Source organism: Siniperca chuatsi, linkage group LG6, assembly GCF_020085105.1.
Source record: "Siniperca chuatsi isolate FFG_IHB_CAS linkage group LG6, ASM2008510v1, whole genome shotgun sequence".
NCBI classification, from domain to species: domain Eukaryota; kingdom Metazoa; phylum Chordata; class Actinopteri; order Centrarchiformes; family Sinipercidae; genus Siniperca; species Siniperca chuatsi.
In genome coordinates, this window is record NC_058047.1 from 8,106,906 (window position 1) to 8,123,349 (window position 16,444).

Sequence of the window (16,444 nt, forward strand, 5' to 3'; positions counted from 1 at the left end):
AGGAAAGAATGCAAATATATAGAGCGCAAAAAAACTAAATATAAACATTTAGATGTTTAGAAGATATCAATAAGGTGCAAAACCAAATGTACATAATGCCAGAAATATAAACTGGTTAACAGTAAGGTGCAAATCTGATTATTTGATTTTGTTTCCATTCTCAAATCAGTAATAAAAAAAATCAAATCTCCTTTTCGCATTTGTCAGATTTAAAAAGAATTGATGATTCATCTTTCAGTAATGTTTTTATTTGTTGTCAATGGTTTTTACATTTACTTTTTAATCCTTTTATCTCAGGCCTGTTCCATCTTTTGTATTCTGCAATGAAAAAAAAGATTTTCCTTGTGCAGTAATTACTTTAACAAACCCAACAAGAGGATACAAATCTGTAATGCACAAGCATGCACATTATTGTGCTTTTGTAAAAAAAAAAAAAATGCTTAGTTTGAGCTTTATTTAAAAATGTAGTCTAAGTGATGTAACTGATATCAGGATCTCAGTTTCAATAGAGGCCTGTGTACAAAAAAATACAGTATAGGCAGAGACAAACACAGAAATTCACAGGAAACACAATTCACACAGATAGACTTACAACTGTGGATTACAGTGGCATAGCTCCGCCTGTGGCGTTTTATCCGTCGCCCTGCCTTTATACAACAAAAAGCACTTGTTTTGTTACAAACTATAACACAAAGAAGCGGAGTATTCATTCGAGACAGCGTGAACGGTCGGAAAACTGTTTAAACACCGCCCGCTCGGACTACATTGTTTGATAATTCGAGCTTTTAGAGACCTGCCCCCACTTCCTGGTCCCGGCGTAAACACCGCGAGATCACGTAACTTGACTCTTACTTCCTCTGTGTAAACATTGGCGATTGGAGGGCAAGTTTCACAGCTAGTCATGGGCGAGAACACTGTGTGTTATTGTGTGTTAAATTATCTGTATAACACAATGTGACGTTTTAACTTTTGTACGGAGCTACAAAGTGGCCGTGAGTGGAAAAACGCTATCGAAGAAGCTCTAAGGTAACGACGTGCTTCCATTGAGTGTTAATTTAGCGATTGTGAAGTGATACTGCTACAGTCAACTCTCTCTCTCTCTGTGTGTGTGTGTGTGTGTGCGCGCCTGTCTGTCTGTCTGTCTGTGCGTGCGTGCGTGCGTGCGTGTGTGTGTGTGTGTGTGTGTGTGTGTGTGTGTGTTTTGCACCAAGGTTTGTAGGCTGTGTGGGAATGGGTTCCATCCCCTCCTGGTCCAAATGGAGAATAAAGGGAGCGACGAGGTGGAAAAATTGAAGACAAAGTTCTTGTCAGCGTGGCACAATGTGAAGTACAGTAAGTAATTTGCTTGAGGCCAGTACACACTCCCACAGACACACGCACACACACACGCACCTTAGCCACCCAAGCTTAGTCCTCTCTGTCCACTTTGTTTCAAATGCTTTCCATGCATCACTGCTGTGCCAATACAGTCCACAATCTTATTTTCGTGACCAAATGTGAATTAGGTTATTACCTAAATTGGAATTTGTACATGTGAAATGCAGAGAGATCAATAATGACATGTACTGCAGACACAAGAGACTGCACAAATAAAAACAAGCATCAGAATTCAATGAGACAAGAACCTACTGCTGTTGAGTCAGCCCTTAAAATAGTTCTTTGTCATACTGTCCACACTGGTTTGTGTGTGACATTGTATTCTTTCAGCTCACTACGATTAAAGTTTCTGCTATGTTTCTGTTTACCTAGAAACACAATAGTTATTCCCTGCCTTTTATGTAACAGGGCATGAAGAAAAACAGAATACTGTACTAGGCAGGAATCTTGGAACCGACCCAGAACATTGAATAATGAGAGTTATAAAGTAGGTGCGCCAGTCATCTCAGGGTTATTTTTTTCAACCATCAACAGAACCGTGACACGTTGTCTTTTCATTGTGTATCTTAGGTTGGGCTCTGAAATCAAAGACCTCATTCAGTAGAAATTCCCCAGTGCTTCTCCTCGGAAAATGTTACCATTTTAAGGCTGAAGGTATGGTGCACACACATTTGCACATACATATAAAATTACAATTAAAATACACACTTTCACACTGACTGCATTCTCTGCAATGACATTCACATACATACATATCCAAAGGCTTGACATACATACATACATATCCAATAATACTGTAACAGCAATATAGGCTCTGGTGTCGACATAAACACACAAAGTGAAACACTTTACAAAACACTTTCCTCTGTTGATCATATTTGATTGCAGGGACCACAATTGACGATGACAAAGCAGTGTAGCACCAGTATTAACTCATAGCCAATCAGACCATTAAATAGGAAGTCATTGTCTCAGTAGTTATTGTCAGACAAGCACTTTGCATGCTGTTAGGAGGAAGCATCTCTCGCGCATATTTTAAAGAGTGGGAATATATTTTACTTGCGTCGTTATGTTTTTTTTTTTTATATTCCCAGAAAATAAAAAAATGTCCACTATGCACTTATCTGACTTGACGTGGGACACAAGCTTTTACATAAGGTCCAAAACAGAAATAGTAATAGGAATCTTAAAATTAATAATACATGATTAACTTGAGCCAGAAGATTTGTCATCTCCACAGGACACAAGATGAAAAAAGTCAACTGCAAATCCTGTGTCGATCATGTGTCATTTGTTTGCCTCAGATGACGACAGTCCTGCAGAAGCCTGCAATGACACTTCTGATGAGGACTTCATCATGGGGAATGTGGAGGCTTTCCGCAAGGATTTTTCTTCCAGAGTGTGGCTCACCTACAGGGAGGAGTTCCCTCCCCTACCTGGCTCCACCCTGACCTCCGACTGCGGCTGGGGCTGCATGCTGAGAGCCGGGCAGATGATGCTGGCTCAGGCACTTATTCTGCACTTCTTGGGCAGAGGTGAGGGGAATGACGTTACCACACCTGAGTTACAGTGACACCCTTGCAGTGATCGAACAAGATGTATGAAAAGTGTAGACAAATAATGCCAAAAGAGGAGTCTGATTCTTCTCGGTTCAAAGTCACAGCTGGAGCTTGTTTAGTCTAAAGTAGCGGTTCCCCAACCTGGGGGTCGGGACCCCCAAAGATAAATCTGAGAGGTGATGAGATGATCAATGGGATAGGAGAAAATACAAAGTATATTTCTACACAAAATTAGGTTAATTTTTTCTGGCTTTACAAATTTCTTGTGAGATGCTAGATTGTTTTTACGTTTCAGGCCTCTAAAATAATTTATTTAACAATTTTAGAAAGGAAAATTACTTTGGTTAAACCGCTCATGACTTCTAGGCATATTAAACCACTGACAAGTAGTTGCACACAGACATCGCTTTGTTTCACAAACCAAAATGGTTGGGAACCTCTGCTGTAAAGGTTAGAGAGACGGGGGCCTGTGGCTGGAAAGTCGCTTATTTGAATCCTCCAACTAGCCTGGAAATTTTGGATGTGAAAAAGGAAAATAGTATATCTACCTTCATATTTAACAACCACTGCTGAAGTGCCTTTGACCAAGAAAGGAGGCTTCCAGTATGGCAGATATTTGGAGACTGTGGGCAAACATAAAAAATGTGGTATTTCATAGTTATAAAGAAATTGCAACTGTAAATTAGACTACAGGTCATTTTTGATTAGGTCAGATACTGTAGATAATTTTAATATGAACTGCAGCTGTGTCTCGTTTTAAGTTTCTTTATTTCCTTTCAGTTCAGTATCTCTTTTGAGAGTTTCCTCATTCTCAACCTAAAAGTGAAAGTTTAATTTAGTTGATGCAAGGCATTTAAAATGAGTGAATTCCTCCTGTCGTTGTCAGATCTATTGTCTCTGAAGTGTCCTAATCTTTATGGGTCCACATAATGAGATGACTGCCAGTTGAATGCAGTCATTTAGAAAACAATACTTAAATCTTGTTCTTCTGTCAAATGTAAAATATGTCACTAATGAAATATTTCTCTATAAAATGACTAATGGCCACTTAAGGATATTTATTGATCAATTTGACTTTGATTCACTTTTGGATCAAGGTCATTTTGTGAATGCTTTAGACTCTACTCTGGCCCATTTTATAGCATGGGCCACTCCCTTTCTCTCCGCCTTCGGCTCCCACCCTGTTTGTAAGGCTAAGACACATTAAAGTGAAATACTGGGACAGTTAAACTTATAATTGAACAGAATGACACCTATTCTGTTACTGAGGCGCACAAGGTTCTGTCTGTTTTAGGCAAAAACCTTTAATTTCTTCTGTTCTGAAATACTTTTTCTTCTCAATGGTGATGCTCTAAATGGAACTTTGATGTGTTGAATGATCGGGTTCAGAGATCCTCATAGATACCTGGTTCTTTCATTATTTTCCATTACTGATATCATGATTCGAAAACCTGTAGGCTTTTCTTGCACTACAAGTAAGACTGAATTGTTTATCTATTTTCTGTGTTGTCATGTTACAGTTGTTTTGAGCCTATCCTGTCAAGTATTGAGTTTTGTCAAAGGTGTTTTTTGAGAAAGTGGCAGCCACTTTTTCTAAAAATTTGAGCTATTCTTAAATGGGGACTAGTATTATGTATTCATCTAAAACTTATAAGACACTCTGTTGTCCTAATTCGTGGTTTCTTACTTGATGCCTTCATCATCTATCATAAATGTTCCAGGATTTTACCAAGAAATAGGTCAAATAATCCTATAAAAAAATGTATCCACAGAAATATAGGATATTGATCTTCTGTATCCTCAGTGGTTTACAAAATATAGTTCTTAGGCCTAATAACATTTGTATATCCATAGGCAACTTTACTTTGTTTTTGGTCTCTAATGTTGATTGTAGCTAATGTTTTATACATGATTTATTGCTTCATAGACTGGACCTGGTCGGAGGCGCTGGCGCTCCAGCCTTTAGACACAGAGACATGGACTACCACTGCAGCCAAGCGTATAGTGGCCTCTCTGGAGGCTTCTCTGCAAGGTTCCCACAGGCCCTCCGATCATGGATCACCACCCATGCACCAAGCCCAGGCCCAGGGATCTGCAGAGGAGGCAGATGCACATTTGAAAGAGATGTACCACCGCACTCTGGTATCCTGGTTTGGGGACAGCCCCTCGGCTCAGTTAGGCCTCCACAGGCTGGTTCGCTTGGGCCTGACAATGGGTAAACAGGCAGGGGACTGGTATGGGCCTGCTGTGGTGGCACACATCCTCAAGTAAGTCTAAAATGTTTGATTTAAGAGGAACTACAATTTTAAACCTTGTCACATGCACCTTCTGGCTTGGAACACAAAATGATTTATTACTCTTTAGGGCACAACAATAACAATTATTTTTGTTAATCCATTAATTCACAGATGAGGTTTTTGGGCAATCACATTATTAATTTGATCAATCATTTAGTATATAAATTTAATTAAAAAAAATAAAGTGTTGAATTTTACAGTGGTATTAAATGAAGCAAGCAAACTTTTATATTAAAGAAGCTGTAACCAACAAATCTTTGTTATTTTTACTTGATAAATTACTTAATCAATCAGTGTAAGCAAATTGACATAATTAATCTTCTGTAGATCAACTAATCGATGAATCATTTTAGTACTATTAATGTTAATGTCCCATTATTTCATCCAGAAGATTGGCGCATGCATATAAGTATCTACATAAAGATGAAGGTAAATAAAATTTAAAAAAATGCTCGAATATTTTTTTCCTTGCGTCAAGTGTAAAAAAATAAAATAACTAGCAACCACATTGTCATCACTGCCAGCCTCTCTATCAACCCAGTAATGTGTGTGTCCATGACTGTGCAGTTATTTGACAAGATGCTCATACTTTTCCAGCATCTGACTCACTCAAATATACTGTTGTAAAAATAGATGCGCTGGTCTGACACTAGTTAACGTATTATTAAACCGGCAATATCACTGTTTTTAAGTTCATGGTAATATACAGTAGCATAAGTTGTGCATGTAAACTTTTAATAACCCTCACTCTCTCTGTCTCCTCTCTCTTTCTCTCCTCTGTCTCTCTCTTAGGAAAGCTGTCGAGGAAGCGATGGACCCTGGCTTGGCGGGTATAACTGCTTATGTCTCCCAGGACTGCACAGGTATGAAAGATGAGCCTGCTGTTGATAAAACAGGATACTGGGCACAATGCCCAAACTGACCCTTCTTTTTCCACCATCTCTCTGCTGCTGGGAGACTATGGAGCTGCTTAGAAGGGTGACAGGAGTCTCTGTATATATTCCCCAACAAGCACATCCATTACAAAAATCTATAACGTCCCACTCCAACCTCTTCTTAACCCCAATAACGTGGGTTTTGATTCATGTTTGTCTTATCAATAGCCTTAGCAGAAGATAGCTGGAGCGAGTGTCTTAGTGTGTTATGAGTTTGATATTAGAGGGAAAATGGGAGCGAATTGAACTTATGCACTCCCTACACCATGACCATTTGTACATAATGGAATTTAGTGCTGAAACAATTTTTAATTTCTTAAGTCCTTTTATCAAGCAAAGATGCTAAACATCCACTGTGTCCTGCTTCTGAAAATAAGGATTTGCTGCTTTTATTTATAAATTGAATCTCTTTGGGTTTTGAACAGTTAGTCAGACAAAAAAAGCAATGTGGAGACATTACCTTGGACTCCAAGACATTGTGATGGACATTTCACAGTCTTTTCTGACACATTAGAAATTAAGCAATTAAATGATTAATTGTAAAATTAACTGACCGGTTAACCGTTAATGAAAATAATTGTTATTTGCAGCCCTAGATAGATTAAACCACAAATACACACAAGTCAAAAGAAAGAAGCATATTTGTCAAAAATAAATCGTGATTGGGTAACGAGAGAGATAAGGTGTTTGCTGTTCATTTTCAAAGACATACTGTGAAATATTTCAAGATTAAGGGACATTTATGATACCTGTAACAAACTCTTACTGGCATATGAATAAAATATCCATATATTTGGACATTTTGCAGACAATTATGAGAAAGAAGGCAAAAACATAATCGTAAAGACGCCACCCTTATACTTCAAAAACCAAGAAGGGCTACAAAAAGACAGGACTGAGAGCCTGATGAACTGACAGAATGACTAATAGATTGACAGATAGAAAGGGCAGACATGGAGACAGACAAATGACCTTTGTTTTATCGATCCTCCATAGTGTACAGTGCTGATGTCATCGATAGCCACAGGGCACCAAGAGCAGGGCAGGCCTCTGCTGAGAGGTCAGATGTTCCTCCTTCCCCACAGAATAACCAACCAGTGTCTACCTCCACCCAGTCAGACAGCCGAGCTGTCATCATCCTCATCCCTGTGCGGCTGGGAGGGGAGAGGACAAACCCTGAGTATTTTAACTTTGCAAAGGTGAGAGATACATGTAGATCAGGGATAGTTTTTAGAACTCTCTTTTAGTCAGATAATTTGATCTTTTGGTGTTTGATCACAAGGTTTTACACATGCACTTACAGGGGTAGAGTGCGTAAGAGTAATTATCATACCGTAAATAGGAAGTGGTCACTGTGGGGAATGGTGAGTTTAAAATATCTGTTTTACTGTCATTGAAATATATTATGTGGGAAACAAAATTAGTATTTAGGCTCCCAGTCAGATGTACTTTGTATTTTTCTGTCCCTCTCTCTGCATTTAGAGCATACTGAGTCTGGAGTACTGCATAGGCATCATCGGAGGGAAGCCCAAACAGGCCTGCTACTTTGTAGGATTTCAAGGTTAGTGTTAGCATAATGCAAAACAGAGAAAGACACACAGAGAGAGGTTGGTGTGAATAGCAGATTTTTTTGCATAATATACCCTTCTTATGTGAAGAGACGAAGTAAGTTAATGTATTCCTGTTTGCATGAGGAAAACGGAGAGGAGTGGAGATGAAAGCAAGTGAAGCAGGGCTTACTTTATTCTCTCTGACCCATCAAAGCCTCACCCATTTATCACAAGTAAACCTCCCAAGTTGTGAGCTGTAATTGATTTCCATAAGAGGCATGCATTAAATTTAATCCAGGCCCCAAAGTGAGCCACTCTTCATCACCTTCAGGAGCCAGGAGGAACCTTCAGTTGTACATCTTGGTAGTCAATATTTACGCATTTACATTTTACCAATTTGAAATACAGTGGTGGATGATGTCTAAATGACAAGCAATACATTCTCCCTGCCAAGGCGCAGCTCAGCGCAGCATTTATCATATGCAAATGGTCGAATATAATTGCGTGTTTGTAAAAGTAATTCCCTCACACAAAAATTAAATGACAACCTCTTTTTTGTGGGTGTAAAGAATGTGCTTGTACAAACGCATCTGATTATGCAGAATTTAATCCACCCTGGTGGATATTAAAAAGCAACAACCTTCTGGGAGGCATATTTGACGCGCACAAGCCTAACAGTAGGCCAAGCGGGTGACTTTGAGCTACTCTGCATAGAAATTGGAGAGAAGCGCGTTTTTGTAATAATCCGATGTTTTTGAATAACTTGTCTTTTGTTTTGTCCTTGCAGATGACAGCTTGATTTACATGGACCCTCATTACTGTCAGTCTTTTGTGGATGTCAGCACCAGCGATTTCCCTCTCCAGGTAATGTGAAATTACACAGACGCGCTGACTGGGACCCAGTAATGTGAATTTAATAGTTTCTGTTAGTACTTAAGGGTATGAATCTTAAAGCAGCCCCCGGCCCAATTACTGAGTCCGTATCTGCTGATTTATTTGGTGCTCAGATGTGTGAAGCTGCCACTTAAGAGAAATACGGCAAATACCGGAGCAGGTAGTGTGAGGCTGAATATTTCAGGACCCATACATAAAAATCAGCACACAGCACTGTATAGCAACTTTGTTTTATGCTTTTGCATTCAGTGGTATACAATGTGACAGCACACCAGAGTTGTAAATTTATGGATGCTGTGACAGCAGATAAATAGGATTTCATTTATCAAATGATGCAGAATACATCTTATTCACTGTTGATGCTGCCATGGAGTGTATGTATGCCCTGCAGTTGTTGTACATTATCTGGCCCTTCAGCTTGATGAATATTTTCTGATGTATTTTGTCTCTTTTTGTCTAGTCATATCATTGCCCCTCACCAAAGAAGATGCCTTTCAGCAAGATGGACCCAAGCTGCACCATAGGTTTCTACTCTAGAAGTGTTCAAGACTATGAGAGAATCAGGCAAGAGCTGTCTAAGGTAGGGAATAGTACTGCCTTAACACAGGACTCCTTAAAAATCACTTTACCACTGCCAACATTTCACAATGATTATTATTATCATAATGCTACATTAATTCAGTTTTGTGCCATGAAAATATGCGGTCAGTGTGATAAAAGTTCACCACTAGGTGGCACCATTTAGCCATGAATATGAGTTCTTACTTTGCTTCTCAAACCAGTCAACATGTTGGGTAGATGTTGTAAACCAGAGTCTTCCCTGTTTTAAACCTATCATGATTCTGCTTAGAAGACTCTATAAAAATTATATTAAAATGAATATACTGTAATTTTTCTGGTGGTAACATAAGAGAGAAAAACGTGCGAGAAGATACCCCTCGTTAGGTTAAGTGATGAAATTCAAAGCAAACTTATGAAATGTACAGTATGGTGTAACGCTAGTACTCCTCCAAAACACTGGTCTGTTGTCGTTCCAGGTGCTGCAGCCATCAGCGAAGGAGAAATACCCCGCGTTCACTTTCGTGCAAGGTCATGGCAGAGATTACGACCTGTCGGCCGGCCTGACCCCGGAGAAGAGAGAATGGCCCTTCATCCGTGACCCGCGGAGAACGGTCACCACTGCCGGGGACTTTGTGCTGCTTTGACAGCACTGTTTAAGACTACTGACAGGGAACTTCTTCTTTTAATGACTCAAACTGCTTGATATCCAAAGCCTTGTGTCTGAGCCTGTTGTGACAGTGAAGGTTATGGAACTTTTTTAAACTACAGTATATCAGTTTATACGTCCTGGAAACTTTGCTGTTGCTGAGCAATTTTTGCCAAATTGGAACATCTAGGGGAACACTATTTTTTTCACTATTTTGCACCATTATTTGTCATTTTATGGACTTGAGACAAGCTGCTGATAGCGCCTATATCAACACACCAGATTTTGGGAGATTTGGTCATGTTGATGAAGTCTCAAAGTGATTATCTTATAATGATCACTAGGTCCAGTTCAACACTTCCATATCAACATGCTTTCAAAGCTAACAGTGTCTTAGAGCAGTAGTAACTATGACTAAAGTGTTGGCCCACAAGTCTTTTCACAGGGCTACACTTACAGTATTTAGACAGAGTTTTCTAAAGTGTAGTTAGCATTGGACTAAGAGGAGTATTGTAAAAGCCTTAATTAATATGAGCTAAGAGCTCTCTGAAGATTGAGCAAAGTAACTTTTCCAAACTTCTCTGCCAGAAACATTTCATCAGACTGGATGAATTCTTCATTTGTCTGAAACACCTCAACAACAGAAGCATATGGGACACATGCTTTGAAGGACACTTTCTCTATAATTCTAACATGTGTGATGATGTGATTGTTTGCTTGCCATAGCGTGTTTTTGAGTGGTATTAATTTTGACTGATTTATGCATCACAGTGCAAGTGACCAGTGGTGACAGGAGAGTTTGTCAAAGGGATAACGTCATGTGCTAGATCTCACTAAGCACATGACGTATCTTATAAATTACCCTTTACAATAGAATTCTTTAGATGTAAAAGTATTTACTGCATATGTCTAACACACAACAGCTGCAGTCAAAACATAAAACACTCTTAAGTCAGATTCAGGGAATTGATTTATATATAGTATAGTAGTTGAATTTATCTGGAGTAGCAATCAACACCACATAAAGAAATCAGAGGGGCATGCTACATCAACCCTCTTGTATGTGCGGTGGGCAATTAACAATTTTGGCCTATTATTTCAAAGCATTTTTGAGAGGTATTTTTTCATACAGATTTTCTAACGTTTCATGTTATATTTTTTAATATATTTCCTACTTTTGATTTTTTTTCTCCCCCAATTCTTGTCTTCAGCAGTGAGTGACTAAATGATCTATTGCTGTTCTTACGATCTAACTACACCTTTACAAACTATAAATGAAGAAGTATGCTATAACACATTCCAGGTTATAAAACTTGATCATGCACTTTGATTTATCACTTCAAAAACTGAAATATTCAGAATCTTTTTCATGTGCTTTTCTGCATTACAACACCTGCATGTCTGTTTGCATAAATTAACTTAAAAACATTTTACATTTTACAATACTGCCAGGCAAAAAAGTTTAATAAAGTTAAAATAATCTTTCTTAATCGGTTTGCTTCTATTGGGTCCACTTGAAGAATTTGAAGCAACTCTAGTAGAATAAAAAATAATTGTTTGCTTCATTTTCTGTGCTAAATACAAACCTCAGTGGTGTGTTGAAATGTATTCAATACCTTTCTCTCCCAGTCAAATGTAGTAGATTAAAACTAATCGTACGTGCTAACCATCTCTACAGCCCATTAACCAGGGACTGGAAAAAATGTGACCCAGTGACACTGGTGGCAATTGTGTTCCTCTGTGGAGGAAACGAAAATATCCTTGTGTGCAAAGCTCTGTTACCATGGATAATCTGTGTGTTGCCCCCTTAGTTTGAGCTATGCCGGACTGTTTTCCTGTACAATACAAATTCTTGTATTATGATGAGCCTTGCTTTTTAAAGGAGGGAACTGTCCTTTCTGTGAGGGAGCCAGGGCAAGGGTGAGGATGGATGGACAGAATGAAAGAAGAATCCCACATCTGTTCTCTTCTCTACCATGGAGAAGTAATGACAAAACACATAAAGGCATCATTAAGATCCCCTGTCTGATCTGTGTGTTCGTCCATGTTTTGTTTTTTGTGGACAGCCAACCAGCTGTATGGATAGAGCGGGAACATCAAGTACGCAGGAGCAAAGGAAGATGGAAAAGAAGAGGAAGGGTTGATTGGACATGAGGGAGGGGATGGGACATTTGGGGATTTTTGTCAGAAACATGAAAGAGCATTTGTGCTGGGGGGCACACAGCGCTTTGAGGGTTGACTGTGTTCTCCATGTATTTACAGGGGATGCATGAATATTTGATTAATGAGTCACTGTCTCAGGGGAAATGCAGCCAGTGGTGGTTTTACAAAGCAAGCCGTTCACACACATACACACACACACACACACACAGACAGACACATATACCATGCCCTCCTATTTAACACAGCTGCCTAAAGTGTCATTGACATTGCAGATTCCTGAAAATCTCATCTGCAGCCAAGTAAATTCCTCACAAAGAGGGAGTCCATGAGAGTCATTCCTCTGCTCCACAGATGGATGGAAGGGGGGGTGGGGGGTTGTGACTCAAAGACACCCAATAAATATTTTATTTTGGTGTCATCTGCAGGAAGAAATTGCTTGTGGCATGCAGCCCTTAGAGAGATCGACAGGGAAGAGGATCAAGTAAGGCCTTCTAATATCCTAAGATCATACCTGTGTTTGGAATAAACCTCTGATTAGGTCTAGTCCTACAGCCTTCACTGGGACAAGGAGACCTTTGATACTTAAACCACAAACCAAAGTTGTGATCTGAGAGCAGCTGGGTGAATCTTGACACCAAGATAAGCTGGCATTTAGGTTGAGTTCTTAGATGTTATCCTTAAAATAAAATAGGATGTAATGAGACATTTTGAGTTATTTTGTCAACAACTTCAAAGAAAACATGTCTTCAAAATGAAACTTTTGGCTATAACTAAAAACAAGAATAATGCAGATCCCTTAACATGAGTGCATGTAATACAAGATTAATCATAATCATTTTACTGTGAAATTAATGGTATCGACATATAATGCAAGAAGTTACTTCTTAATGTGTTACCTCCCTTCCAGGCCTATGGAAGCTACACATATTCTCAGTACTGTCTTAAGAGTCGCATGCACACAATGTCAACGTATAAAACAATTCTCTTTTATTAATATGATCAAATTTATGTCATTTAGCTGTACTCAAGAAGATGACTGTGATGCACCACAAAATGCTGTTTCTATTCCCTCTAACCCCGTGGTTTTCAGGATCTCCTCCAGCCAAGATCAGACCATGATGGATGACACTAAGAACATCCAGGAGAATTAGATTCAACAAAAAGGGAAAAACACAGGGAAAAATATAATATGCACACTCTGTGTATGTGTAAGCATAAATGTGTGTGTGATGCTGTGTGGAAAAAGTGAAGTGTCCGTTCTTCTCCATTCATAGGTAGTGTGTAAATTTATATGGATGAGTGTGTAGTTTACACATGTACAGCTTGTGTGTAAGTCATTCTAAATCTTAGGTGTCACACTCCCTCCCTGTCTTCACACCAGGTGCAGGGGTGCTAGATTTATACCCAGTAGCCCTTGCCCACCCTTGTGGAATGCCATGCATCTTCAAACAGGTACTTCACTTTGAAATCTCATCTCGGCGTGATATCTCTAGGAGGCTAAATATATCCGGCTCCCGGATCCCGCAGCCGTCAGAGCGTAAATACCGCCTGCGCTGCATCAGACTGCATTCAGAGTCTAAAGTCTGTCCACGCAACTGTCCACTTGTCTCCACCCGTCTCCTTCTACCAACTCATCCCCCATCCATCCTGTTCACAGGAGCTCCTGGAGAAATGCTGAGGCATTGCATGCCTCGCACATCTCTTCTGGGTTGAAGCCAGACAGATGTCATGATGCTGTGATTAATTAGCACCACACAGGCAATGAGCTTTAAGGGTGCTCCACCACGTGAACATGACCTACAGTACACATTAGGTCAAAGGTTCCTCAACTTTTTTCACTGCAGGAATCGAACAGGAGAAACTTTTATAATATTTTCAGCCTAATTAAAACTGCTTTTCTTGTAATGTATCATTTGTAAGAATCACCAGTGCATAAATGTTTGTATGTTGAAATGTTCATACCCTTTTCCAAAAGAAATACAGCAACAAGGAGTATGTGATCTTTTGATGAACCATAGACTCATCACAGGATTTAGCAACAATTTATTATTTATTGATGTTCACTAGATTCATATTGTGCGTATATACTTGCTTATATTACTTTATTGTTTTGCAAAATAATTATTTTTAAAGCTATCAAAAAGTGAAAAGTTTGCAGTGAGTCACAGTCCTTCATTTCAATTTGATTACTTTATATGTGATTTTGCATATCATTATTGGAAAAGCATTCGTAATAGTATTGTGTTAATTATTTCAAACATATTGCCCAGATTTAACTCATCATTCATTTGCTGGAGTGTCGGTCACTTGCAGTTTGTGGCTCCAGCTCACTGGGACCCTGAATGGGATACGTGGTTCAGAAAATGAATGGATGGTTGGACTTTAGTACCTATGCACAGAAAAACGAGTTGAATGAGTTTCACTGGTTTTAATCATTATGGTTTAGAAATCAAACATTTGAATATGAAACGACCCTGGTCCTAAACTAACAACTTTACTAGAAGATGGAAAGCTACTCCGAAAGAGCAACTTTAGAACTTGTTGTCACAGAGGAGGAGATAACTTTAGGTCTGATAAGAGCATCTTTTTAGTTCAGTCAATCAATTCCAATTAATTTTGACATCATTCCTTGAAGTCAAAGAGCCTAAAGAGTAGTGTTGGTGTAAACAACCATTATATGAATAAAAATGATAATCTTGCCTTTAGGATAAGGTCAGTGGGGACTTTAGCAAAAAAACATTTTATTGCTTCATCATTATTTCATTCTTTTTCATTTAGATTTAATATGGAGAGGTACCAAAAAAACTAATAAAAGTACTGTGTGGCGTTATAGATCAGTGTGAAAATTCCTTATTACTTTACTTATGCAGCTAATAATAATGCAAAACTCATAAGAGGGGGCTTAATTTGCTTTTCACTGTGATTAGTTTGCATCAGAGTCTTCCTCTCTTCCTACTGAGAGGCGTGTACCATGGCAGAGGCCCAAAGCAAAGTTTCTCACCTTGTGTTGGCTAACCTCGTCCGGCTGTGACAACAAAAAGGGCACTGGAGTTAACATTTAGATAACGGATGTGTGTGCCGCTTTCAATTTCCATTCCTGGTGACAGGGAATCTTAGGAGCACATCACGGGCTGTGATAGTGTGTGCGTGTGTGTGTGTTTGCTGCATCTCAGGGGTGATGTGGAGGAACGCCGAAATTCCTCATTCTGCTGTCCTCTGAGGCATGGCCGGCCCTTTGTCAGCTTTTACTAACCAGATGCATCCGAAACACGCACCGAGGCTGAAGGCAGGGAATATTGCCTGCTGTGTAGCTGTCGACCTGTTTCTTATTGCATGCCTATGTTGAGCAGGGTGGCAAGTGTGATGCGTGTATGTGTGAATGGGAGGATGGAGGTTAGGAGGGTGTCAGCCTGTCTGTGTGTGTAAATGTGTGTGGCAGGACATGCTATGAATTTAGGAGTGTGTATCATCCACCACACACACACACCATAAGTCTTAGCTCTACCTGACTCTTTTGGATTGTAACTAGCCTCAGTCTCTGCAATGCTGTGGCATGTGTAAGTTTTGTCCAGTTAGTATTCCCCTCTGCCTCATGACACAGTGAGTATGTGTGTGATTTTGAATGAGTGTGTATGTGTATGTGTGTGTGTGTGTGTGTGTGTGTGTGTGTGTGTGTGTGTGTGTGTGTGTGTGTGTGTGTGTGTGAGAAAGATCTCCACCATCCTGTAGATTTGTGTCTGTGTGTGATACTTTGCAATCTCATCTCCATCTAAAACTCCTGCAGGCCCTGTGCACCATTATCACGCAGTTGCAATAAAACCCACAGTAATTAAAGGGGATCTGGCTGTAATTGCCTCAGTGAATCAACTTAATCAGCACCTGTGCTCACAGTCAACCTAATGGTGCAATCTAACCTTTTAATACCCCAGAAATTAGAATTGTAAAAAATTATACACCTGATAATCATTCTGTATTTTGAAACTCTTGAGTGGACAATGAGTGGACCATTGTCCAAGGAAAATATTAAAGCTGCAGTCTGCTGAGTGCGCATATGAGAGAGTGTGTATGAGTGAGAGAGAGAGAGAGAGAGAGAGAGAGAGAGAGAGGCAGAAATGTCAGGATGATGACATTGCACAACAAAGTGTTCATATTGGAACTGAAACGATTAGTCGAGTAATCACTTAGTCGATCAACAGAAGTTGTTGGCAACGATTTTATTATAATCAATTAATTGTTGAATAATAGAATAATTTTAGGCAAAATTTCCAAGATTTACTAGTTCTAGTTTCACAAATATGAATATTTGCAGGCTTTCTTAGTCTTCTTTGATAATAAACTGAATATATCTGGGTTTTAGACTGTTGGTGATACAAAATAAGCAATTCCAACATGGGCTTTGGGAAATTGTGATGGACATTTTTCACTATTTTCTGATGTTTAATCTTGAAAATAGTTAATTATT

The 16,444-nt window shown here is 39.2% G+C and overlaps 1 protein-coding gene across 2 annotated transcripts; it reads left to right on the forward strand.

Moving 5' to 3' along the window:
• The first annotated feature begins 838 nt into the window (after positions 1 to 838).
• On the forward strand, positions 839 to 11,836 carry atg4c (autophagy related 4C, cysteine peptidase). 2 transcript variants are annotated; one of them, XM_044200083.1, is made up of 11 exons: positions 839 to 1,026; positions 1,212 to 1,332; positions 1,948 to 2,031; positions 2,682 to 2,912; positions 4,864 to 5,203; positions 6,026 to 6,096; positions 7,165 to 7,367; positions 7,651 to 7,729; positions 8,506 to 8,582; positions 9,073 to 9,192; positions 9,650 to 11,836. In XM_044200083.1, exons 2-11 carry the CDS (start codon positions 1,257 to 1,259, stop codon positions 9,815 to 9,817), a joined length of 1,449 nt encoding a protein of 482 aa, XP_044056018.1. In that variant the 5' UTR covers positions 839 to 1,026; positions 1,212 to 1,256; the 3' UTR covers positions 9,818 to 11,836. The 2 variants fall into 2 exon arrangements, with proteins under 2 accessions (XP_044056018.1, XP_044056019.1); XM_044200084.1 differs by having other exon boundaries at positions 1,220 to 1,332.
• The last annotated feature ends 4,608 nt before the right edge of the window (positions 11,837 to 16,444 follow it).